Consider the following 27,226-nt stretch of genomic DNA (forward strand, 5'->3'; position numbering starts at 1 on the left):
AACTTCATTTTAGTCCTAGTAAAAGTTTGCCATATTTACTAAATTCCTGAACGCCATCTTTCTGGAAATGTGTTTATTGTATGTATTTTCTACTGGGTCTGGTTGGCAACAAACTACTGCTGATTTGAATTAACTGTAAATATACAGTAGTACACTGTAATCGTGTGATGACAAACAGCCAGCGAATTAGCAATCTGTGGCAATATTTGGACATCCAGTGGCTGATAATGGTAATTGTCCAGCATTCGGGACACTGTGTGTGACCACATACAGCTACTGTCTAAACTGTGTGTGCACAGTTGAGGGTGGTATGGCTTCCTTGCAATTCCACACAGACCAAATAAGGCATATCTGTCCGTCCAATGGGAGTGGTCAGTCCTGTCCCTCCCGATTGCAGACAGCTGACACTCTGACATCCTGCCCCACCCACCCCAAAGCACACACACACACACACAGCCCCCCATCCTGTACACACATGCACCCCTCCCAGCCCTTGAGGCTGCTAAGCCACATATCTGGGGCACTGAAGGGATGAATAAGCTTATAAATGCTTCTGACCTAGTATCAGTGGCCAAGGACAGCTAAGACTTTCTTCGAGCACCCTGTTTTACTGGCTGAAATATTTATGCATGCTGAACACACACAAACACCGGGTCTTTTATAACCAGTTGAACAGCTTTGATGGATTGATGCCACAGGGTAATAAACACGGCAGCAGAAAAAGGGCGTCTTTGTCATAAAGTTTTGTTGAAAGTTTTTGATGTCACAGATCAGTGGCAGCGTTATTAACGTGTTATAATATGTGGATGTGGTTCATGAACATGGCAAATGTATAAAGGATGCGTCCTCTGTTGGAGTGGCCTAAATTTGTCGCATATCAGGTTTTGGTCACCTTTCAAGTCCTGCCATACACTGACCCGCAGGTGCTCACAGCGCATGCGCCTTTGAAAACTCTTTAAATACCCCAAGTCATCTGCCACAATAAAACATTCCGCTGTCAGCCAATTCACGGCTGTAGTGAAGTAGTTACTGGCACTCAGAGGCCATTACAGATACAGGCAAAATATTTACTTTTAAATACGCAACTTCTATTATTAGCCACGATCGAGAACCTGCTTGAGTAATAACGAATTTGACCCGGAGTCGTAAAGGCTGTGCAGGGTGAAGTCGGGGGAGACGGACAGGAAAAAACAAAGATGGCTGTGTAGCCAGAGAGACGAGTCCCAGTAGAACTGTCTCTAGCCGCGGCTTTAATCACCGACAGGTCCCGTGGGTCCCGTGGACAGTCAGCCGGTACCGGAGCAGGGACGTTAGACGAGCAGTCGAGCTGGGCCGCTGGTGCACGTCGTTGTAATCTGCTGTCATTGCGAATAACGGCGTCGAGAGTACAACAACAGCTGAGAGACGCCTGAGTTGTTTTTGTTCTGCCTGGGCAAAGGGAGAGGACTGCTGTGTTTTTGTCAACGTAGCTAGCCGCATAGTCTGCTAGCATCACTGTAAGTCAACAAAACTAGTCAACGTTTAATGAAGTTATCATTACATTTTGCTCATGATCACGTTATTACACAATCATTGGCTTGTTAGATTCCAAGTTCGTAAGTGGGGGTTAGCATTAATAATAATAGGTTAGCCTGCATTCCTTTCTGACAGCCTGCTGCCGTAGCGTTAGCCTAGCTAACGTTAGCTAGCTGTCAGCTGACCGTTAGCTTGACAGGTTGTAAGCTAGCCCTGAGCTAACCTGCTAATATTTCGGGCTCAGCCTGGTCGCGGCAGGTAGCCTACATCTCAGAAATTTCTAGACAGTCATCGCCATGTCTTCACTGGAAGAGAGAGACGTGGGCGTTGCGGCCGCCCCTGGCTCCTCCTCGGCCGGCCTGGGGGTCGGGGCCGTTGGGGCAGCGGCGGAGGCTGTCGCCGGGGTCGCAGCCATGCAGGAGGAGGTCGGAATACGGCGAGAAGGGCCCGAGCCTGACCCAGACGAGCCACCCAAGAAGAGGGTGAGAATTCCCGAGGGAGAGTCAGGAAAGCTGGAGGAGAGACTGTACTCAGTGCTGTGCTGCACCGTGTGCCTAGACTTGCCCAAGGCGTCTGTATACCAGGTAAACGTGGTGTCAATCACAAACTTTCCCCTCATAACCCTAAACCTCCCGTCAAAAAACAGCATATCAGCTGGACCTCATACTAGAAACCCCCCAATGTGTCCCAACCGCCGATCCCCAGAGTCAACCTGTTGAATATGTTGGCCATCCCCATTTATTTTTAGTGATACTGTGATACTAGATCCAACACAGGCCCCAAGTGTCTATATGCTGCAAGCTGAGCCATGAGGCTGAGAGAGCAGACACACCCATGCCGAGTGGTCAGCTGTGCCAGCTCAAGTTTATACTGTGAATTATCCTCAAATAACCCTCAGTAAAAGCCACGTCCCCAAACCCTACACAAGAACTCAGACAAACTCAATCAAAAACCCAAATTTTAATCATCTTTTGCTCTTCCCTTCAACTCACCCCAACACTCCCCTTAATGACCTCAAACCGCACTCTCCAATGTCAAGTGAACACATTTGTAATTAATCATTGTTCAGTTAGTCTTAAACATTGACATGCCCTTCTGCAACATGCAACACACATGTTTTAAACAGTTGTTTAACAATTATTAACAACACTGTAAACACAAGTTGACATTATTTCCATACACAATATTCTGCCCATAACATAGATACATATATAAAAACACATTGATTAAGAGAAGCACAACCTGGAAATAACATCCCTCTTAATCAGTATATCCCACACAACTTTGCCATTATTCACATTCTCTCTCCTCTGTAAAGCACTTCGTAAGTTGTAATTTAGCTGTAATTTTCCTCCAAACTGTGTTTTTTGATTTGAGTATAACATACAGTCCTAAAATAGTCAGTGTTTCCCTGACTCCCAAAATATCATAATACCATAATATATTGTATCTATTAGTAGTAGTAGTTTTTTAGTCAACCACAACCCCTGTAACAAATTATGCTCACAGTTTTGTCATAACATTTGACAAGAGAGTTTTCAATTCCAATTTTCCATCTTAGTCTGAAATATTTTCGCCATTTTCCCTGTGCCTCTTTCCACTTATCCTCTATAGTGATTATTTTTAGCACTTTCCTCTTCCACTTTGTTTGATTGTCGCCTCAACTTTTTTCCCCACCACAGTGTACCAATGGACACCTGATGTGTGCAGGCTGTTTTATCCACCTCCTGGCTGATTCTCGTCTCAAGGAGGAACAGGCCACGTGTCCCAACTGCAGGTACACCAAGCTCCCTGCAGACATGAGCACAGCGCTCAAAAGAAATACAAATAGTCCAAATCAGAATACGCCACTTACTTTAGTCAATGACTGTAGTCACATGGTGGATCTGAACATCATTGTGTATGGTTATTGATACATTTAAATGTGATATTTTAGTTATATTTCAAAGTGTTCTCAGACTGGCATGTCAAAACAGTCATACTGTCCACAGACAATCAGCTACAAATAATTACTTTTGCAGACAAATGAAACAACTGATCCAAAATATCATCTCCTTTAAATGTCGATTTTTTTTCTGAGTCAGGGAGTATGTGATGCTAGCTAATAGCAATTAGACCATCAAAAAACAAGTCAGATTGACCCAAGGCAAGACGAGAATGATTTCAAACAGCAGGAGAAACATTAATGCAGTGATGACTGTATTGCTGACATGCCCCTACATTCTGGCCCTTTAAGTTAATGAAGTTATTGTCATTTACACACACTTGCATGTTATTATTCTAATGCAATAGTAATACACAATATTTATATGTTCTAACCTGATGTGACAATTACACCGCAAAATTATTTTCCCAAATCACTTTTGCATACATGACTGATGCATGGGCACAACTAACTTGATTCATTTGTTTTTGAAAGTGTAGTCCAACAGGAAGTGTTGAAATTACCTCTAACAATTGACAAGAGCATAACGCAACTTTTCTATTACCCAGACAGCTATTCATTGTTGTGCACTGTTTAGAAACTTGTTAGAACATTCTGTACATACCACACATTATATATATATACGACTGCACTGAGGAATGTTCTGTGTTTGTGTAGGTGTGAGATCAGCAAGAACCTGTGCTGCAGGAACCTTGCAGTGGAGAAGGCTGTCAGTGAGCTGCCGACAGAATGTACCTTCTGCCTAAAACAGTTCCCCCGCTCCAGCTTAGAGAGACACCAGAAAGAGGAGTGCCAAGACAGGTATACGCCACACACACAAAAACACTTTTTCCTAGATAAGAAATCCACCATATTTGTTTTCAACACTCTGCTGAAAGTGTGAAAAGCACCTCAAAATTAGTTCCAATCAGTTTCCCCACAAGTGTTCCAAATTAAACAGCTACAAGCACTTTCATCAAGCGACTTTAGGCTCTTTCAGTATGAAAATAGAAGCTGTGCACATACAGCTCCTAAAACACCCACTGACAAAATCACCAATATGATGATATATACGTGTGTGTGTGTGTGTGTGTGGTAACGCGACACAGCATCACACTGAGGTTAACTGGGGGAAGATGGAGGAGCATGTGACCTGCAGAAAACCAGCTGATGTAATTACAGACTGTGCGTTTGTTATGTGTGATGCTCAGGCTGGTCGAATTTGCATGCATGAAATCCTATGGGGGTTGTTGCTATAGCAACAGGTGACCCTGCTCAGGACAGAGGTGCCCGTTCTCATGTTACCATGACAACAGCCATGGCAGTCACCAGGTGTTTTTGTTCAGGTCAGACAGAAAAAATGTGCTGCTTCGTATATAAAGAGGATGTTGCCACCATCGTTATTTCAGGACGATATATATGCATTTGAATATGAAAGTCAGTGTTTGATATGCAGTAATTACAGTGATAACAGGTATTTTACAGTACTCTGTTAAAGTAGTGAATGCCTTTAAGTAAAATGCTGAATCCCCACCAGCTACTTGGTAATATGCAGTTAATATAAGGTGAATTACGTCAGTGTGGTTTTTAATTATCCTTGGTTCACTACAGACACTAACTATTACCTTTCACATTATTAATGCCTCACTTTTACCGTAAGAAAGTAACAGGCATTCATTGAAAAGCACCTCAATCCAGGATGTAATTGATATAAATCCATGTCTTTCTTTTCTTGAGGCATGCTCTGAGCACACACGTGTCATTAGTACAGTATCAATTAGCCTTGGTTCACAACCAAGGTTAATTAGTACCTTTTGATATTATTAGTACCTTCCACTTACTGCGAGGAAGGAACATGTATTCATCACAAAGGACCTCCATAAAGGATCTAATTTATATAAAGCCATTTCTTTCTTTCTTCAAGTTTGTCTTTTAACTCACGCTTGTCATTATGTTGCCAGGGTGACACAGTGTAAGTACAAGAGGATTGGCTGCCCGTGGCAAGGTCCTTTCCACGAGCTGCCAGCACACGAGAGCGAGTGCTCCCATCCCACTAAGACTGGTACAGAGCTGATGGGAATACTGGGAGAAATGGACCAGAACCACCGCAGAGACATGCAGCTTTATAACAGCATCTTCAGCCTGCTCTGCTACGAGAAGATCGGGTTTACAGGTACGTACAAAAAAAGAAATAAAATCAGAGAGACTATTAGAGTGCGGTTATATATCTGTCTTAAGGAGAAGTTAAGTCTTAACGTAGCATATCCTTAATTACTTTAACCTCAAATGTTATATTCCCTTTGCTTCTTTACCTGCTACCACTCTGTCCCTCCCACTCATGGCCTTTCTCCCTGTTGAAAATCTCTTATGTGTCCATCCAGAGGTTCAGTTCAGGCCGTACCGCACTGATGACTTCATCACTCGTCTGTACTATGAAACACCGCGCTTCACTGTCCTCAACCAGACGTGGGTGCTGAAGGCCCGTGTTAACGACTCTGAGCGCAACCCCAACCTGTCCTGCAAGCGCACCCTCTCCTTCCAGCTCATCCTCAAAAGCAAGGTACACACACACACACTGCTCTGTCTGCCTGTGTTTAAGTTTTTTTAGTGTGTGCTTGTTTAGAGGGCCGATGATGCGTCACTCTCCACCAGATCTGGTTTTCACAGAAAAGTGAGGGGAGGCTAAACGTTAAGGCTAAGCTAAGTTAGCCGCTTAACAGAATTTTTGCTGCCATCCAAGTTGCTTATTTCTCAATAGCCTATCTATGAATTGTTTCTCCGTGATCTTTGTTGTCTTTCTTGTATATTTCTACGTATATCAGTTTTATTTGTATAGCCAAAGTCACAAATCTGCCTCAGAGGGATCCCTCTCAGACATGCAATAGTTGTTGTGTGTTCAGAGTAGACAGAAACAACAATAGTAAAATGAAATGGTAATTTGTCTTAACCACAATTATAAATTACCAGAAAGCAGTCTGTTCACCATCAGCTGTTACATTGTGGTGATGAGAATTTTGCTTACTGAAAAGAAAATGTAGTAACATAATGATAAGTAACAAGAAATGACAGAAATAGCAAAGATATGTATGTTCGAGGTCATTCAGGAACAGTGTCGACATTTCACAGTTTGTGAAATTGACAGGATTCTTATTAAAAATTCTGATGTAGAAAATGTATAATTATCATATTTTTTAAACTATCAAACATTGATATTTGTATCGGTCTGGCTCTTGTCAGCAGTGGAGATGAACTGGTCCGATCCACTGAATCAGTATCAGCACCGATACTGACCTTATTAGACAAATGGGGTATCAAAAAGATGTGCCCCATCCACATTAAATATAGTTCCTTCATCAATGTCATGCATGTCTGCTTTTAGTATATTTATTCACTGATGGTGGGTTTTTTTTATTGCCACAGTAATCTCTGCTGTGCATTATTTATCATGATTGGTGCTCGATACCTAAACTCAAGGTTTAAGTAAACTCAAGGTTTAGGTATCGAGAGGGATAAAGTTAGATTGGTGCATCCCCAGTCAGCGGATGTGTTTCTGTGTGTGCAGGTGAACTCCGCCCTCGAGTGCTCCTTCCTGCTGCTGAAGGGGCCGTACGACGACGTGCGGATCAAGCCGGTCATCCACCACCACTCCTTCAGCAACGACTCCAATGAGACCGACTACGTCCCTCTGCCCATCTCCGACTCAGTGGAGTGCAACAAACTGCTGGCTGCCAAAAACATCAACCTGCGCCTGTTCATCTTCCAAGTCCAAAAATAAAGAGTGAGGGAAGAGGAGGAGGAGGAAGAAGAGGAGAAAGATTGGAAGGACGAGGAAGAAGAAGAAGAGGGGCGATGGAGGGCGAGGGGAGGAGCGATGAAGATTAAAGAGAGACACCACTGAACCACTGATACCTCTTAAACCTACACACACACACACATATTCTCACTCACACAGATACACACATTCACGCAGGGTACACACGCCTCCACACACACACACACACACACACACATATATATATATATATATATACACACACACACACACCACTAATTACACTTACCTCCTTTTACAAGATAGTGAGACCCCTTGCTCGGGGAGCTGTGAGTTGCTATGGAGATGGGTGGGCATTGTTATGGGATGGAGGGGTCCGGTGAAACCTGCGAAGGCACAGGTGGGGTGTTGCGTTAAGGGGTGAGGGAGGGGGTTCTGGGACGGTTGGTGTGTTGGTACCTGTGGAGGCTCTCTGAGGTTGAGTTGTGTCTGACCTTTCACCCCTGACACCCACAGCCAAAGGTAGCACACACACACCGACCAAAGCAGGATTTGCTGGGTGTGTTTGCTGCGTGCATGTTGTGTGTGTGTGTGTGTATGTGTGTGTGTGTGTGTGTGTGTGTGAGAGAGAGAGAGAGAATAACTGAGCAAGAAAGAGACGGACCCTGGAGTGTGGCCCAAACTCTGCTTTTATGTTGCAGTGTCCCAAAGTCATGTGATAATGTGAAAATAGAGTGATAGACTCTACTGAGCTGTTCTTTGGACATGTGAATGGATGTGGAGGACGTGTGTGTGTGTGTGTGTGTGTGTGTGTGTGTGTGTGCGTGTGTGTTTGTCTTTTCCCTCTTCCCTTTACACACTTTATGCCTGAGTCTAGACAACGATTTCTTTCGGTTTTGGCAAAAGTGTCCATTTTGTGTCTCAAGCTTTGCCAGAGCAGATGAAAGACAGCGCCCTCCCCCCCAGTGACCCCCTTTTACCTTTCAACAAGAGGAGAGATGGCCTGGCTGCATGCATATTTTAGTTCCTCGACTTATTCCTCCAGCTGTGGTTATATTTAACCTTCAACACTAATACCATTTTTATTTCTCTTAACCCTAAATATTTAAGTACCTGTGAACTTTTTTTCTTTTTAGTTGGGTTTTAGCGTGTGACTGGCTGCCCCTGTGTCTGTCTGTGTGTGTGTGTGTGTGTGTGTGTAAACAGATCATAACTGTGAGATGTGAACACGTCCCTATGTGAAAAACAGTACAATCCTCGAGGACATGTCTAGCAAGGCTGGATTACCAACAGACCTTCAGGGGCCACAAAAGCCCCCAGGTTCACTGTGTGCCAGTTGCTTTTTGCTAATTTGATTATTTGCAGATTTGTTTGGGAGTTTGCACCCCTAAAATACAATAACAACTGGGTCCTGCATAACAATCAAGCTCTAATACCATTATTTTAGTTTATATCGTGCTCATGTGATGCATTTTTACTTTTGCTCATTTAACAGTTTGTTTTGTTCAAAGACAATCTTAATTTCAAGGCAGTAATTAGATATACAGCCTGAAAGATGTTAACTTATTGCAGCTATATCTGTATCAGTGTCTGTGTCGGCTGATGAGTTACAAGAAACTGCAGTACAGACATGCCAAACTGGGTTTGAGGTCATTTATAAATTGTTGCCATGACATAGTTTGTCCACCAGAGAGCGCTGACAAGATAATTTTTCAACTGTAAAATGTCCCGCTCAGTATGTATCTAAGGGATACGTAACAAGATATTTTGGTTGTTTGTTTGTTTATATTGTATTTATGTTTAAAAAAAGATCTGATTTTTAAAACTCCCAGATATGGTTATCGATATCGGCCTCAAAAATCCTCAAAATCAGCTGGTCTACAGTAGTATTATGTCAAACAATCACTGGGTATTTCCTGTCCTGCATCATGGGAGAAAGACTGAAGGCTTTGGACTTAAATTAGATCAAATTACATGAAATGCTTCTCAAAATATAATTTAAAAAAATCACCAGTTTTGATCCAGTGTTATAAATGATTTCTTTTTTTTTGGTACGTGGTGCATTTTTCCTGAATTTAGTTTTGTTTAATCAAATTACCACAAACTAACGCGAACATACAGAAAACCTGGGCCAGGTAGTGTTCCAGTATAGTATAGAGTATTGGGTTGGATTTGGGGTCTAAGGAAGCTACCACCTGTAGTGTGAGCTGTGTGCACTGTACTTGATGGATGAACTTGGAGGCAACAGGGGCCCAACAGCCGATATTTACTCTGGGCCCCATGAGGACGAGTCAACAATGGCAAGGCGCAACCCAAACTGTGAGAGTCTCAGGGCGATCTGGACTTCTTCGCCTGCTCGGAGCTCAACGGCCCTCTTGAGAAGACTTTGGGTGGTGATGAATGGTTTGTGTGTGTGTGTGTGGCAGGTGTGTGTGTGTGTGTGTGTGTGTGTGTGTGTGTGTGTGTGGCAGGGGTGGGGACGGGGGGCGGGTGGGGGTTTTACCTTACCACGGTGACATATTAGTGTTAGACTTACTTGAACGAGAACGAGAAGATGTTACTTAAGTAGATTCTACTGTAAAGCAGATAGATCTCTCTCCTCCTGACCTCTACTTCCTGTATTTCTGTGTTTTAATGCTTCGTCTCTATGCCAGTGGACTCACTCATCTCACTATGGCTGTACATGTGCCTTTTATTAAAGATCATGGAACCTGCACTGCTGCTGCTGCTGCTGCTGCTTGTGTGTGTGTGTGTGAGAATGTAGAAAGGACAAAAATAGAGCTGGCTTTGTGAAACTGTTGGGCCTGTATAAATTTTGCATTCAATACCGCAGATATGAAATCTAAATGTAATTTCAAAGCCTTGTGTGGATGATGGATATGTTTCATTGAATCTGATGGAGAGAATATGAATCACTTTCAGTACAAAATGAGTTACCCAGCGTCTGAACAATAACACACATTGACTTATCAGTTATTGCTCGCAGGAAAGTGAAAGTATATCGCAGTGGTGTAAAATGTCAGCTACCTGAAGACAAAAGGGAGAGCATTTTACATAATGTAGTAAGATCTTTGCATTTGAATACACCTTTTGACAAGAGGAAAAGCACAGGTTAAAATAATGAAATTAATGATGGCTGAATTCCATTTAGCTGCTCCAGTGTCTCCTGTTACTGTTCATGCTGGCTCAAGGTCACACTGTCATGGCTCACTGGGACACTTGAATAGAACAGAGCCATCATTAATATTATTAGTTAACACCTGCACTTTTCCTACTGTGACAAGTTCACATGTCTGCTGTGAAAAAAGGCCTTTTGAATGTATGTCATTTTCCCATGGATAGAAATAATAGTTGAAAGGATTATTAGTCTACCAACGTGAAATTAATTGGCATACATTTTGATAATCAATCATTTAGGCAGTTTTTCATACAGAAATGCCTAAATTTTACTAATTCCAGCTTCTCAAATGTGAAACTATGCTAGGTGATTGCTTGTTAAATTTGCTTTGTCTTATATGATAAACTAAAAATGTGGGGGTTCTGGGCAGTTTTTGGGACAGAAATTGTGATCTAATGAGATCTAACGATCCATTAACTGCGGTCAGTAATGGAAACAATTATTAGTTGCAGCACTTGATAGAAAGAATGCTGCAGCTGTACAGACTGATGAACAAATGGTAAAATCACCTATAGTGCTTTACATGTGACGTCAGTGTACTAAGAGTCTCCGGGCAGGAGGGGGAGGTAAAGTCTCATTGTGAGGATCCGTCTGTGGTTTGACTGACAATGGTCTCTGCTGTTTATATGATTTGCCACATTGACTTGTTTGTGAAAACCTGAACATTTCCTCAAACGACTGTATGAAACCTCCTTATAATACCAAGATTCCCTAAAGCTAAAAGTCCTTAATGATCAACCATGTTAATGCAAAATCTTTCACTTGCTTGTTAGATAGTTATTCAGACATTTATGAACCCAGTGGTAGGTCAACAACCCATATATCTGCTTCCCCACAGGCGCACACATCATGAAAGCATATCCTCATGTAATGTACTTTTATTTCCCTGTGTATGCATCTCGCTCCACTTTCATCAGCGTCGTCTTCCACATTAGAGGAAACAAAGAGCCAGGATGATATAGAAATGTGACATCGTCAATCCAGCCACAGCACTTTATTCTATTCACACAGTGCATTTCCTTAAAACACAATATATAATTTAATATCAATATAAAACTCCATTTGTGTATATAAATTATGCATTCAATACAGCAGCTCTGATATATACTATTAAGCTTTGGTACAGTGGTATGTTTATGTATGTGAGTGGGTGTATGTTGTGTGTGTGTGTGCACATGCTTGTTATGAGTGTGAACGGTATATCTTGTAGGCATCGTCAGGAAGAAGGCGGGTGTAGGTGAAGGGGGTGAGGGAGTATGAAAAAAAAGGTGTTATGTGTATGCATGTCAGTTCACGCAGGAACTAAAGTATCGTCGCTCCATCCACAGAGGCTTCGTCAGTACTGTGCGCTCCAGGCCGGGGCACTGAGGTTGGTGCAGCTGGGAGGATGGCAGCTGCCGTGGTGGGAGGGTGGGGGCACCACGCAGCAGTAACCCGCCTCCCCACCAACCGTGGACACAACTTTACTTTGAGGATAGGACACTGAAACGCCTCCCTGCAGACACCAAGAGAAAAGGGAAAGGAAAGTTGGAGGGAAGAATTAGGTACAACAAGCACTTTCTGAACTGCTAAACGCTTCTTTTGGGGGCTGAGTTGCCGAACGAGACCTTTGGGTGCTCTGTGTTTACCTGAACCATGCTACGCTGATGAGAGGCCATTGGTGAGTAGGTTCCCAGCACAGCCTGGGCCGGGGTGTGTGAAGCCTGCTGTACCCCCACAGTGGGAGCGTAACCTGCTGCAAACACACACGTATGTATGAGATTATTAACAATATATTTCATCACTGCAGTCTGTCCAGCAAAAAGGTTCATATGACAAATAATAAATACGCCACGAGAGAGCTTATTTTAAAACAAATAAGAAGATTTGTGAAGCTCAGATACAACATTAACAAACCCTTTAAAAAAAGAGGGAAAATGTTCCAGAAATTGTTCATTTGTTGATAAATAAAAACAAAAATGTGTCCAACATATTTACACACATATTGATGGTGTAGCTTGTTCTTAAATTTTGTAAATGTTATATTGTGACAAGGACACGTGTTATAAACTAAAGCTTCAGCCAACACATTTACAGACATTGCAGTCATCTCCATTTGACACTGATTCATTATTTTCTGAGTATTTTCACTTTTTATTACTATTTATTTTTACTGAATAAATATAAAAAAGAATTTATAATTTATATAGTAGGTGTGTTAGTGGTGGATTTGGTTGGATACATTTTAATTCATCAATTCAGCATTTACACTTTATTGGCAACATTAATCAGATCAGAATTACTTACAGTGACAGAAAATAATAATTATTATAAATAATAACAGTGACAGAAAACACTGCTTAGAAAATACATTCACATTTTTTCCATCATTCCTGCAGTCCTGTTGATGGGAGTCATTTGTATTTCTGTTCCGATGTCGCTGTTTTGAGTCTTGTATAATTAAATCCATTCATTTTAGTTTGTTTTGTTAACGGCCTCTGATGCCTAGAAGGCGTTGACTGGCTGTTTGCAGCTGTTTCAGATACATTCGCTCATTATGTCTGTAATACTGTAATACATGGCAGTGCAGATATGAGTGTCTTTGTCGTTGCGTTGAATAGAAGCAGCAGGAAAAGAGACCGGTTCACTGTGAGACCCTCAGACTACATCTCTGACAGTGTAACGGCCCCCTCCTCTACTGCCACAGTCTGTCTCACATGCACGCACGCACACACGCACACACACACACACACACACATGGGCGGGAAGTACCTGTTGGCTGCACTGCTTGGCTGTGGATGTGCTGGCTAGGTGAGACAGGCCTACATGGGTGCTGAGCTGAGGTAGGGTACTGGCCGTAGTAATACATAGGCACCTATAGGAAAATAATATGAAAAATACTTGCTTTATTCTTAGTATTATTTAGATTAAACTCTTAAATGGCAAAATCAATGTTGAAAATTAAATAAATGACTGTATAACCAGAATAAAACAGCAATACATCTTAGATGACCACAAAATGATTGTTTCATGTACTTAATCCAAAAAGGGACGTGTAAAATATAAAGCACATGTGTGTCCGTACCTGAGGTGAGGGCTGGCAGTAGCTGGGGGGGTTGGGAGGGGGAGGAGCTGCATAGATGATGGGAGGGTAGAGGGGTGGGGCTTCGCCCGTCGACTGACAGCTCACGTGAGCGAACTGCGAGGAGAGGTCTTCAATCTGTCGGTCAAGAGAAAGGAGGTCAGCACGCACACACATACTGTAGACGTAGCGCGTGTGGAGCACTTGTCTGTTGACTGTACAGTGATACATACTGTGGAGTATGGCTGTGAGGGAGTGACAGGCAACATCTGTGGAGCTGTGTAAGAGACAGATGAGTACTGAACCACCTGAGAGAGACACACACATGGAGACAGAGATAAAGACACAAACAGAGACGTGTATATATGTCAGTCTGGACATATGTTGCATGTAAAACACCCCCTGCTGTGTGTGTGCTACCTGCTGCTGTTGGTGCTGAGGGGGGGGGCCTTGCAGAGCCTGGCTCCTGATTGGCTGCTGACTGTCCGGAGGGTTGTACACAGCAGGTGTCCCATCAGGGTTCAGGAAAGGCTGCCCTAAGAAGTCAAAGGGTTGAGTATGGCAAACATGTATGTGTTGTGTAAGTAATCTTACTGGTGTGTGTGTGTGTGTGTGTGTGTGTGTGTGTGTGTGTGTGTGTGTGTGTGTGTTATGTACCAGTGTGTGGGTTCACTAATATGCTTCCTGGCGGGATCCCGTTCTGCATGATGTAGGCAGAGTTAGGAGCTGGCTCATCTATGATTGGGGGAGGAGAGGGGTGGGGACAAGAGGACGGCAGTCTGAAGAGAGAGATGGAGCCTGAGAGAGAGAGAGAGAGAGAGAGAATGAAAAGTGGAAGAGTAACAGTAGAGGAGAGAAGAGAGCTTTATTATCACACCACACAACAAATTCACATTTCAACATCTTAATCTGCTAAAAAACACAACACACTCCACCCCTGCCTGTGCTAAAAACATACTGCAGCCACTTAGCGCAGTCTCCGCATTGACGTCATTTTCCTCCAGAATATGCAAAGACGATTGGAGGTGTTGTGTGAAAATTTACAGCTCTGGTGTGAAGATTCATGCAGTGAGTTAAATTTTCACACCAGAAGAACTTCCACTGCTTTTTTGTTAATTAGATGCTGCATCATTTATAAACAGTGTTCTTTCCGAAGTGTGGCGTGGCGATGAAATCTGCAAATAAGTTTGCTCGCACACAGGTGAGGAGTGAAGGGTCTCACCCTCAGTGACTGAATTTACACCTTTCAGGGGCGACATCGAAGTGTTCTAAAAGCCACCACATGTTATTCTGACGCGAGGTTTAAAAAGGGACACACCTGAAGCACGTGCGTCCCAGCTGTGGTTGGCAGGTTGGCGGGGTTTTGTTGCAGGATTCGTCCACTGGTAGGAGGAATCCGAGTCTGTGCTGCTCCAAGGTCTGGGGTCGTTGCTATATCGACAGTCAGTCTCTGTGCTGCTCTGCCTGCTGCTGCCTGTCCAGCTGGAGCCTGAGCTGTCACGGCTCCCCCTGTGAGGCACATCCAGAATTATCCTACAATTTTATTACTGCATGAGAGGCACGCCGATTACGTGAATGGAGGACAAAAGTGGCTTCCACACCTGCTTATATGCCACACGTAATGAAGGGCTGAAGGGTTTATGCTACATACACTGACATAAGTGATCGAGTGATCTAAGTGATCAAATCTAGGTCGTCTCTCTGTTTCTGCTGCAGACTCTAGAAAAGCTCTGTTGCAGCCAGGCTGCCCAGATTAAGATGATAAATGACTACGCATCTATGCAGACAGAGCCTTACCTGAAGAGCTGCCTTTTCCTCTGGGTCTCAGCATATGGATTGTACTCCTCCACAGCCCTGCACACACACACACACATACAGCCATATATTAATGTTCTCATCTAAATACAATAAGCTGAAAAGGTACATGGAAAGAATATACTGCAGGCAAGGTTACCTGGTTTCTACATGGGTGCTCTCCTGGGTGCAGGGTGGCTGTGAAAGTACAGCAGAGAAATTAGTGAGTCTCCTATCTGTCTCTACATCATATCTGCCTGTCTGTCTTCCTCTCTCTCTCTCCCTGTCTCACCTCTTGGTTGAAGATTCGGTCTCGTGCACGTTGATACTCCTCCTCCCTCTCCTCCATTGACTTGCTTTGCTTCTCACGTAAGGGGTGAACTCGGGTCTGCAGGGAGAGAAACGAGAACAGGTCAAAACGCTGATAGGATACGATCAATGTCAATTATAGAGGAAAGTCCACAGAGACGGGCAGCTATATAGAAAGGAGGACAGAGACAGACCTGGTCATCAGAGCTGTTGTCTCGCTTCAAAATAATTTTCCACTGGTGGATCTCGTCTGTCTTGTCCTTATGCACTTCATCCAGAAAACGCTGCTCCGGTCTTAAAGACAAACAAGAAACAACCGCTGTTACTTCACAATAAAAGCTAAAAGGCGAGGATTTACATGCACATACTCACAGATGCTTTATGCATGCTTACATGCGTGTGCTGCTGGTCCTGTTGATGATGACAGACTTGCCTGTCTGGTCTACATTGTGCTCCATGCCAAAGTAGGCCGCCACCCGATGGACCAGCATACGGTGGTAGGACGACATGTGAGGGAACTTCTTAAAGGGACTGAGAGAGACAGAAACAGGGAAAGATGTAAGAGAGTGAAAGGGGTAAAGGAGGAAGGAGGCAGAGAGGAGAACAAGTACAGAACGAGGGAGCGATGAGAGAAAGTGGGAGGGAGGGAGGAGGGTGGGAGCGAGAAAGAGATAGAGGGGGAGAGATAGGACACAAGGCAATAGAAGGAGGTAGATTGAGACTGGTTGTATTTTTTGGCTTAAGTCCAATTTCATCCCCAGTGGCTCAAACACACCCACACTAACATAACTGGCTCATTGTATCGATCGGTACACTAAATAAGCTGTATGGACAGAATTATAATATATGAGCTGAGAACACATCTTAAATGAACACAAAACCGTATTCAATCTTTTATAGGATTTAGCATGCAAGCAAGTTTTATTTCAGCGTGTTTAAACAGGTAGATAGCTCAATGAAAACCCAAGGTTATGTACTCTCCTTCACACACAGACACACAGACACACAGACACACACACACCTATTGCTGGTGATGAAGTCGACCATGTCCTGCTCCAGTTTAAGCAGCATCATGCGGTCTCTGGGGTTGCTGTTGAGGGTGTCGACGATAAACTGGTGCAGGTCTATGCCGGTGGAGTCGGTGTACTCCACGCTGGACTCTGAGGGCGACACAAGCAGGCAGGATGTATTACGAGACAATAAAAATAAAAATACAAAAAGCACACTGCAATATTAAACACCCCAGGGAGCTACATCTAAATAGTGGCACTGAATCCTATTTTATTACATTTTATTTGCCTTCTCTTGTCACTGCTTTATGAGATATCAATGACACACACACACACCTTTGGACAGTGAATGTTTCTTTGGATCTGTGCTCTTCTCCTGTTCTTCCTCCTTACAGGAAGTTATTTCGTTGTCATGGCAGCTAGAGGAGATGCTTGTGTCTGGAGATGCCTAAAAAGAAAGAAAATAAAGAGTAATTTAAGAGTGGTGATGATGAGGAGGTGGATGATGATCTGGGTATGTGTGTGTGTGTGTGTGTGTGTGTGTGTGTGTGTGTGTGTGTGTGTGTGTATATATATGTGTGTGTGTGTGTGTGTGTGTGTGTGTGTGTGCGTGTTACCTGGGTGTCTTCAAATGGTGTGGACTCCTCGCAGACAGCCATACTCCGCACTAACTTTCGTTTGGCCTGAAACACATACACAAGCAAGCAATATTACAAATTCATAGAGGGTAATGCAATCGATATTTCAGTAAGAATGAATAATGAGGCAGAATTATTTTAGCTTACCTGAACTTTTTTCTTTGGTTGCACCTGGTTACAGCGTTTCTGTGAGTGAGGACACAATTTGTCATAAAGTGAGCACGTGAGGAGCGGTGGTGGTGGGGAGGGGGTGTATAATTTTAACGCGGTATATTATTAATGTGGTACATGGCAGTAGATAGATTTGGTGTCACTCACCTGCTGCTCCAGCTTCTTATTGTCATGGTGACACTCGTCGTCCTCCTTCTGATTGCAGAGGGACAGACATGGCGGAGGGGAGGGACAGCTGATGACTTCACATGGCGTCCCATCACAGGGTTTTAGGTGGACATCTGCACTTTCTACAGCTGCTTCAGTCATCCTTCTAAACAACACAAAACATGGACTCCAATGCCAAATAATGTCTGCATTTGTATATTTTACTGCTGTTTAAAGATATATTTCCCTGCATTTGCATGAGTCTGTGTGTGTGTAAGCTGTTCCTACCTATCTGGAGTTGTTTACTGGAGAGCCTCACAAGTGAATGATGAGGTCATATATCCCATGTTCCCACAGGGCAGCCAGAAACGCAATTATCCTCTCCGCCCGTGTTCGCCTTCTCTACTGTTCCTCTCTCTGCTGGCTCTTTACTGGTCAATGGAAAATAGCCTGAACAGATAGAAAAACACAGAAGAAAAAAACAGTGTTAGTGTTAACTGTACAGCAGAAACACCACTACACTGTTTCACACATACACACACACTCACATCAAACAGTCGCCAGAGCATAAAAGCATAGCTGCTGGAAATGACATCAAGTAGCTAAGTTTGTGTGTCTGTGTATGTGTGTGTTAACCTCTGTCTATGCTTCCCAAATGCTCCTCCTGGCTTGACACTTAATTGCTGCTTAAAGTGTATTACTGTAAGTGTGTCTGTGCATGTCTGACGGTAACATATAGGCCTATGCCTGAATGTGGTATTTGCTTGTGTATTTAAGTGTGTGTAGCTCATGTGAACGCATGTCTGGTGTGTGTGTATTCGTGTGTCCTCAAGCTTTTCTTAGAAACAGCAGCTGTGGAGTGTATCATCCGATCCGCCAGCACTGATATTCCCAGAATGCCAAGCTGAGTCTCCGATCCCAGTGGTGAGAAATTGCCGCGACCAAAGATATAGACTCGCACACAAGAGGAAGTGGCATTCCACCATCTTTTCCACAGGGCCAACTGCGTTCAGTGGGGACACATTCTGCTGTAACGCGGAGCTCGAGGGGACACTTATTCCTGAAACGCTTGGGACAGAATAACGAGCTCAGAGGATGCGGAGTCCCATAACATGGTTATTTAACACCCGACTGGAGGTGATAGCAGTTTTTTAAAGACCTCTGTCAGTCCATGTGCAACCTAAGTGGTGTTTACTTCTCATGCTACTTCAATGAAACACAATCCATGACAGCAGTGATTCCACCCAGAAAAAATATTCTTAGTATGGTAAAGAGGCGTCTGAAATCTCTGCATGAGTTGGTCTAAAATTTTGTAAAGGGAATATCATTGTCAAAATTAATACAATATGTGATTGTCTATAATCATTACAAATACAATGGATTTAAAACATACTGTACTTAAGTTAAGTGTGACAACATAACTATGTTGTGATGTGATTCGATTAATCGATCAACAGAAAATTAATCAGTAGCAAAAGTCACTTTTCAAGCAAAAATGCCAAATATTTCCTGTGTCCATCTTTCAAATGTAAAAAGGTGCTGCTTTTCTTTGTCTTATATAATAGAAAAAAAGAATATATTTGTATTTTGCACTGTTGGTCCGATAATTCAAAGACGTCACCTTGGACTCTGAGAAATAGTGAAAGGCATTTTTAGCAATATTCTCACATTTTAATTGATTAATCAAGAAAAGAATCTGCAATTTATTTGAGCAGATGTGTTGCAGTTTGCCGGATGCTGCAGCCGATCTGTATCATTGTCTTAGCTTGGTGGCCTTCTGCATACAGCATAAGGGAGGTGAAAACTGCCTGGCGACACCTAAACACTCTATATAGGACATAATAACTTGGGAGACTCCCTAATGTGCTGTTGGTGAGTTCTTCCTGAGGTGTCCTTTAGCCAAACAAACCAGCTCCATGTGTGCTGCACTACAAATGACCCTGACCTCAGACCTCACATAGGGGAGGGGTGGGGAAAAAAAATGACACGTCTCCTTTAGTCAATACAATCAAAGTAAAACTGTGTATAAAATAAGAGAAAGCATGCTGGTATTGATCTGTATTAGAGCTGTGAATTTATAGCAATGCCAGAGAATGGGAGCACGACATAAGTGGACAGAGAGGGAAAAGAATGATGAGGAGCAGATGCACTACAGAAAAAAACAAGATGAATGGGAGGCAAGGGAAGCAGGGGATGAAGAAAGATGAGGAAACAGTCTGCAGGGACTTTTAAGGTGAAGAGGGGCGAAGGAAGGTGATGGAGAAAGAGAGAAGTGAAGAATTAGTGATAGAGAGGCTTGCAGCACAGTCTGTCTCCGGGCTTTTCAGCTGGCGGCCGTGAAGAGGGGATTTGAGTGGAGCTACCAGTTTTTGAGCTGAGTGCTGCAGAAGCGGCCGGCCGCCCGGGGAGAAGGTGTGACACGATCATTAGCGCGTGACGGATGGCGGCGGGATGCAGGGAGCGCCAGTACCCGCTACATCATCACCCATCTGCTGCTCTCCCCAAAGCCTCCAGCCTCAGAGCCACCTACTCACCAGGACACCTTTCTTCTCCAGCCAAAAGCTGCCTGGCTCATCTACACTGACACACAGGCAGGCCAGTGGGAAAATATCCAAAAACTACTTTAGATGGCCATTGTCAGCTAAACCAAGTTATATTAAGTGCTTAAGCCCAGTACAATCCTGTTTGTGATTAAGACCACTGAAAAATCTATCTTTGAATACCAGGGCTGTAATCATCAGTGGTTCTTGTATGGTTTCACACGGAGGACTACCATTGTGCCTTGTATGATTGGGTTTATTATCCTGCACTCTGTACTTGTAGACATTTATCTGTACATTTGGCCATCTCTAAGGATATTCTGCTCGGCTTTCTTTTTTATTTGCACTCTTCCATATCTTGAAAACCAAACAAAAAAAATTGAAATCAGCGCTGCCCATGGTCACAGAGAGCTGTTTGTGTTTTGTCTCTAAGGCTGCAGCTCAATTTAAAAGGAGATTTCATGTTTTCTCCCTCAACTCGGAGCTCATTGGGAAATGATTCAGCAAGAGACTAAACCCGAGGGAGAAGGTCTCTCTGGTTTAAAATAATAAGTGAGAATTTTGAGGCAAACTCAGAGCCTAGAGCGCTTTGTTTATCCCTAATCTGTTCAGGCTTCACCCCCCAGTCTGTAATTGGGCTGCTTTCCTTTTCCCTTTTACACTATATAGGGAGTTTTTACTTACCAGTTTTTTTTTGTTTAAATATATTGTTGCATCCTGTGTGCCTGCACCTTTTATATTTGCAGCTGAATTCTTTCCCTCCTGGGCAGGTTTTATTTTATCTCCTTGCTGCTGCATATTTAAGTCAAATAAAACAGGGCATGAATTATTACACTCTCCACTTTAAGACAAGCAAAGAACAGAAAGTAGGCTGCACATGTGAAATTTAGGTTACATCGTCCTTTGAGTCCTCAGCACCTGGGCAGCCACAGCAGCCCAGTGACTTGTGGGTGCGACAGCTGTGTTGCTCTGCAGCTGAGCTCAAACCCGAGATGGGGGGAAATACCTGCACACACACACAACACAGTGGCAAGAGCTGGTGTTAAAGGGCTACTTCATACAAAATGAAGCCTCGCAACTCTTTAAAGCTCAGAGCAAAACAAATGGCACCTTGACTGTGCCACAGTTAACGCATTTAAACGGAGAATGCGCCAAGCAGGCAAAAACAAACAGGTGGCATCTTCATGCACAACTTTGTGGCATCCTGTTGACCCATATAACGGGGCACGATCGGGCTTGTGCGATTTACTTTCGGGATGAGACTCTCCTTCTTGGATGGTTGAATGCAGAAAACCGATGGGAACCGTGTGTGTGTGTGTCGCATTACTGTGACCCAGGCTTAGCTGACACACCGGGCTATTTTTATATCCAGGCAGGGAGTGGACCTCCTGCTCCGGGACTTCACCATGCTGTCAGCTGCATGTGGAGAGCGGAGGACGGTGGGCGAAGGATACACAGCAGGAGCACTGACATGCACTCAGTATTATAGCGATTAACGGAAAAGGACTAGACTTATAGACTTCAAGAAACACGGGGGGGAAGGCAACTTAAATCGCCATAAAACTCACATTTCTACTCAAACGCACACAAGCAATCACAAATATAAAGAGAAGCAGCTGCTGTAAACATACTAGTTAAATCTGGCTGACCTGTTTATCTAACTAAAGACAGTAGGCTAAATAAAAATACAAAACATTTACTGGCTCCTAAATCACCGTTGTCATTCATTCAGCGGTGTCGCTAACGTTACAGACCCGGGGGAAATGCGACTGATAGCTGCGCTCCGGGGCTCAGTTAGCTTGTTAACGTTAAATCTCCTAATTTAGCCGTTTTCACTGCAGAGTTTAAGGCAAATTATAAATATTAGCTTAACCTCGTGTGTTCTTTTATCAGCCTAACTCATGATCTGGTCTCATTAATATCGCGAAAAGTACTAGCAAGAGGGGACGGCGTTGACAAAACACCATCAAAAAGACAGCAAGAGGCGTCGATATCGACCAGCGAAGTGACCGTTAATCAAGCTAATCGAGGAGATGCTCAACTGCCACCGCGGGGAGAATGTCCGTCATCTTACCGTGAGCTGATGTCTTCCTCCCTCCGTGGGCTTCTGCCGGTGTAGCCTACCGACCGACCGACCGACTGCTGTACACCCAGTGTCTGTTGACTGCGAGGTCCGTTGCTCCTCCTCCGCCTTTTGCCTGTCTCTGTCGGAGCAGGGGGAGCAAGGGGCGGGAGGAGTGGGGAGGAGGAGGAGGAGGAGGAGGAGAAGGGCCGACAGCTCTGAACCCTGAGCCACGCGCCCACACACACGCGAGGAATGCACGAGAGCCAGCCCTCAACCAGCCCACTCATCATCTATCTCTGTCCCTGTCTCTCGCTCGTATACTGCCTGTCTCTCTCTGTCTTTCCATTAATTTCAACTCAATTAAATCTCCTTTACTACTGCGATTACTGCAATAACTGACTTCAACACTTGACACGAGGAACTCTCTCTTATAGCTTTATCAAAACTAAAAATATTCCCCTCATGCAGCAGTGGAGTACATTCTTTACTCATGTACTGTACCTGCAGTAAGTAGCCTACACATTAGTGTGTACTTTAGTTGCGTACTTCCATTTCATGTTACGTTATACTTTATTACAGTTCAGAGGGAATTGTACTTTTTACTCCACTACATCAATTTGACCACTTTATAGATACTCATTAAGAGTTCACGCACAAAACATATGATGCACTGTTATAGATGAAACTACACTATATGAAGTAGTATAAATTAGCACCCCCTCACCCAGATACAACTGTAAAATGCTGCCTACACAGTCCCGATAATATAATAGCATATAACACTCAAAGGAGCCATTTTATGCATTGAGAGTACTTTTACACTTTAAGTACATTTTGCTGATACTACTCAGGACTTTAACCTGTAATGTAGTATTTTTTATATTGTAGTAACCTATTGCTTATTTTACTTTAAAGGATCTGAATACTTCCTCCACACTGCTCTTATGTACCATGTACCATGGTCAAATTGAGTTTGATTTTAGAGTTTGATAAGACTTGGCATCCTCTCATCTGTTACCTAGAGACCCAACATTAATCCTGGGGATGGATAACTGTATTTACAGTTATGTTGTTGGCATGTCACTTTCATTTCAGGTACTACTTGTAGTCCATTTAGATTTTTCAATAAAACGTACCATAACCACCCACCCCTAGCTTTGAATAAATACTGAATGGAAGTCATATTCAAATATAATCATTTTACTGATAACAAGGCGATACAATAAGAGGCAAAAATATAGCAAAATATAGGCTGTATCTCTTGGCTCTTGTTATGATGCAGCATATATTGTATGTACCACAGGCAACAGTATTCATACTGTGCAGTTATGTACAAAATCGCAACAGCAGTACATTATACTATTCAAAACTGGATTTAAATTACAAATACTACAGTAAGTTGAGAGAAGAGGTGGGAGATATATGTATAACCTATTATATGGTGAGAAAAGACTGTGTCAAAGTTACGTTAAGATGATGAAAAGCAAATAGATTTCTGTCTCCTTATTATAGTCGATTCAGTGGCAGGAGACAGGTTGTCCTTTACCACCATGTCTGTTTGGACTGGCCTTCAGTGGGTGAAGATGGTGGAGCTAAATTTAACTGCTTTATACACTGTTGGGTGGTTTGATCAATAAAAATGCATCATATTGAGGCTTGACAGAGGCTTGACTGTATGAAGCAAAATGCACAATATTTCCCTCTAAAAATGAAGTATAAGGTAGCATAAAAAGAAAATACGTGAGTAAAGTACAAGTACTTCAAAATTGTACTTTCATAAATATTGAGTCCAAATTCCCCAAGCAGAACCCCACCCACCTGAGAAAAATATGACCAGCCACCAAACTCTGAAACTCACTCAATCACTAATTCGTTCATTAATTTAACAGTTCAATTATATTTGGAGTTCAATTTGAGTGGATTTTAGTTTAAGTTTTATTTATTTATTGGGTGTAAAAACACATTTTAGGATCTTTAGTCTAAAAGATATCAGAATGATCTTTAAAAAAAAACCAACATGTGTAATACGTATTAGAGAGGACGGGACCTTAGTGTCTTCAGTGGTAACTACAGCCCTGGGCAGGAGACCAGGGTATTCTTTACCCACGTCTGTTCGCACTTACCATAGAGCCCCTCTAAATCTGAATCAGCTAGTCTTATCTATCTTTGGTTTCACCACATTAGACACAAGTAACAAGATATCTTTTTACATGGATGACACCTTGTTGACTGATACCAAGCTTTATATCTGTATCTCAGCCAGGTCCATTTTAAAAATACTGAGGTACAAATATAATCAATCGGGGCATGGCCAGATTAACTGGCCAGAGTCCTGGGGCAAAAATGAGCCATTAGGCATCTCTTAACCTCCCAATCCTTCCCATGCAATGTATACTTTTTTTATGGCATAATACTACCTGGCCTCAGATGTGGTTATTTAATTAAACACATTAAGTTGGAACATATAAACTGAAAAAGGACTGAAATGGGAAGTTATTAAAATTAGATTTTGACACAGGGACCCTCTTCAAGACAGGTGGTCAAGATTTGGTAATAAAGCTTGACCTCAACCGTCATGCTATTATTATGTCAGTAGATACTGTGTTTTAGTGGTGCACATTCCCAAACAAATTAGCAACTTAATTAGTACAAACCAATTGATACACAGTACAGTTGGAGATTTCTGGGTTGCCCACTTTGCCTGTTTGGTAGTCCAGCATTGATTTGTGGTCTTTTCCAGAAACAGGATTGGTGGTTTGGTTCTCCCAGATTTTGGTCTGTACTACTTCTGCTACAACTAATATGAAGATGGCTTCACAGTGGTTGAACAACACATGACGTTACAATGGAAATAGTTGAGCTCTCTCTGTAAGAAGAATCTGAAAGCAAATGAAGGGTTGGCCTGGGCTAAGGGTATGGTAATTCTTACTCCAGTAACTCCAGTGTTAATGATTTCTCACAGAGGAAGGACATTGGTATATGTACTGTCAGTGACCTTTAACTGAATAACTTCTGCGTCTTTTGCTTAGTTGCAAGAGAAATGTGGACTTCCAACGAATAACGTCTTCAGAAACTACGTGCACACCCACAGAGCTAATTTTAAAAGTGCTTCACCTTCTGTTTTTGACACGTCTTGCCTTATAAACAGGCCCTGTCTAGAGCAGACTCGTTCTTGTTCCATTAATTCTAGTCTCATTCAGTTCAAAGTCATTCACAGAATCCATTATTCAAAGACAAAATTACGCAAGATATAACCCGAGATCTCCGATATGTGATAAATGTAGTCTGGAGGAGGCAAACCTACTTCACAGCTTCACCCTTTGTCCCAAGATAGAAAATGACTGGTCTGAACTTTTTACAACCCTATCTGAAGTAGTTAATATCTATATTGAACCAAACCCCTGTTTTAATAGTTTTGGGAATCTCAGAACTGATTTTTAAGAGAAGACAACAACCAATTCTCTCTTATCGCTTAATGACTGCTAAGAATATTCCTCTACTGCACGAAAAAAAGGAAGTTCCCATGGTCAAATTATGCCTCAATGAATTAAACAACACTGTACACCTTGAAAGCGCCAGGTTCATGTTAAAGGCCAGACTTTTAGAGTTTGATAAGATTTGGCAGCCTCTCATCTGTTACCTAGAGACCTAACATTAATCCTGGGGGTTGAGAAACTGCATTTAGATCATAATTCTATGTTATTTGTTATTCTTTATCAGAAAACTGTGAATGTCACTTTACTTTCAGGTACTACTTGTAATCCATTTTAATTAATAAAACTTACCATAACCACCCCTAAGTGAGAATAAATACTGTATGGATGCACCAGAAGCTCTAAGTTAATATTTTATTGATATTAAAATACAGAGTAAAAAAATATTGTGACATATAATTTTGGAAATATCTTTGGGCTTTTGTGGTGACGCTGCATATACAGTATGTAGACTAGTCAAAAGTTTATACATATTGTCTATGACCTATAGGGGCGATAACAGACTCAAATGTTATAACCACAAACTACAGAGATGACTGAGCACAGGCCTCAGGATGTGCGTCATCCAAAAGACAGCAGACATTGCTATGTGTGTGCATCACTGCTCTCTGTCTCTCTCCACACACACATTTTCTTTCAGGTTTCATGTCTTTATGACACGTCATTGACTTACAAGGAACAATTTTACAACACAACACAAATGCGGCATAATCAAATTAAGGAGAATTTTTTTATCCACTTAAACAAGTCACAGACAACTGGCGTGCATATAATCTAAAATCAGTCCTGAAAAGTGGACTATGACAGAAACACACACACACACACACACCTGCTGTCTGCTGGTCCTGGCAGTATGGTTGGCATGTGTGCACGCAGGACAGAGACTCAATGGCGCTCGCTTCCCGTAGCGCGTGCACAAAATACCACCACGTTTGTGGCTTGTTACATAAACACACCTTATTAGAAAGTGCACAGCTGACTGTGTGTTTGTATGTGTGTGTGTGTGTGTGTGTGTGTGTGTGTGTCATACTGTTACATCAGTTCCAGAGCCTCACTGAGGTGCAGGGGTGTCTGTTTAAAGACCTTACTGGAACTGGGATTAGAGTGGCCCTCCGCTCAGGGAGGCAGTGGAGGGTAAAGTCATACTCTCTTCTGGTACATATTGTAAGTCCATACAACATCAAATATTTATCTATGAACACATTACACATAAAACTACTAAAGTTACATTGCTGTACGGACTGTGTTACTCAATTATTAACCTAAGAAGCACTTTTTTATTTCCTTACTTAAAGGAATACTTTTGAGAAATATGTACATTCGCTATCTTGCCGAGTTAGCTGAGAAGATTGACACCACTCTCATGTTTGTGTGCTAAATATTGAGCTGGAGCCAGCAGCCAGTTAGCTTAGCTTAGCATAAAGTCTGAAAGCACTGCAGGGGAAAACGGCTAGCCTGGCTCTGCCTAAAGATAACAAAACCGCCTACCAGCACCTCTAAAGCTCACTAATAAACATGTTATATCTTGTTGGTTTAATCCCTGCACAAAGCATATAGTGTAAAAACAACAATCCACCATTTTACAGGGTGTTATGTGTTTGACTTTTT

At 42.7% G+C, this 27,226-nt stretch overlaps 2 protein-coding genes across 2 annotated transcripts; one reads left to right on the plus strand and one right to left on the minus strand.

Annotated features, from left to right (window-relative positions):
* Positions 1-1,479: 1,479 nt before the first annotated feature.
* On the plus strand, positions 1,480-7,214 carry zftraf1 (zinc finger TRAF-type containing 1). The gene is made up of 7 exons (XM_070922251.1): positions 1,480-1,496; positions 1,760-2,099; positions 3,198-3,292; positions 4,118-4,261; positions 5,401-5,612; positions 5,821-5,999; positions 7,002-7,214. Exons 2-7 carry the CDS (start codon positions 1,812-1,814, stop codon positions 7,212-7,214), a joined length of 1,131 nt encoding a protein of 376 aa, XP_070778352.1. The 5' UTR covers positions 1,480-1,496; positions 1,760-1,811.
* Positions 7,215-11,356: 4,142 nt separating this feature from the next.
* Positions 11,357-22,212, minus strand: arpp21 (cAMP-regulated phosphoprotein, 21). Its single transcript, XM_070921822.1, has 20 exons — positions 22,134-22,212; positions 17,808-17,969; positions 17,520-17,685; positions 17,349-17,387; positions 17,181-17,246; positions 16,900-17,011; positions 16,575-16,713; positions 15,947-16,084; positions 15,748-15,847; positions 15,537-15,632; positions 15,405-15,442; positions 15,248-15,304; positions 14,769-14,959; positions 14,108-14,248; positions 13,871-13,986; positions 13,684-13,758; positions 13,454-13,588; positions 13,141-13,243; positions 12,018-12,124; positions 11,357-11,884 (listed from the first exon to the last, which is right to left on the minus strand). Exons 3-20 carry the CDS (start codon positions 17,679-17,681, stop codon positions 11,726-11,728), a joined length of 1,974 nt encoding a protein of 657 aa, XP_070777923.1. The 5' UTR covers positions 17,682-17,685; positions 17,808-17,969; positions 22,134-22,212; the 3' UTR covers positions 11,357-11,725.
* Positions 22,213-27,226: the final 5,014 nt, after the last annotated feature.

This window comes from Enoplosus armatus, chromosome 16 (genome assembly GCF_043641665.1).
Source record: "Enoplosus armatus isolate fEnoArm2 chromosome 16, fEnoArm2.hap1, whole genome shotgun sequence".
NCBI classification, from domain to species: domain Eukaryota; kingdom Metazoa; phylum Chordata; class Actinopteri; order Centrarchiformes; family Enoplosidae; genus Enoplosus; species Enoplosus armatus.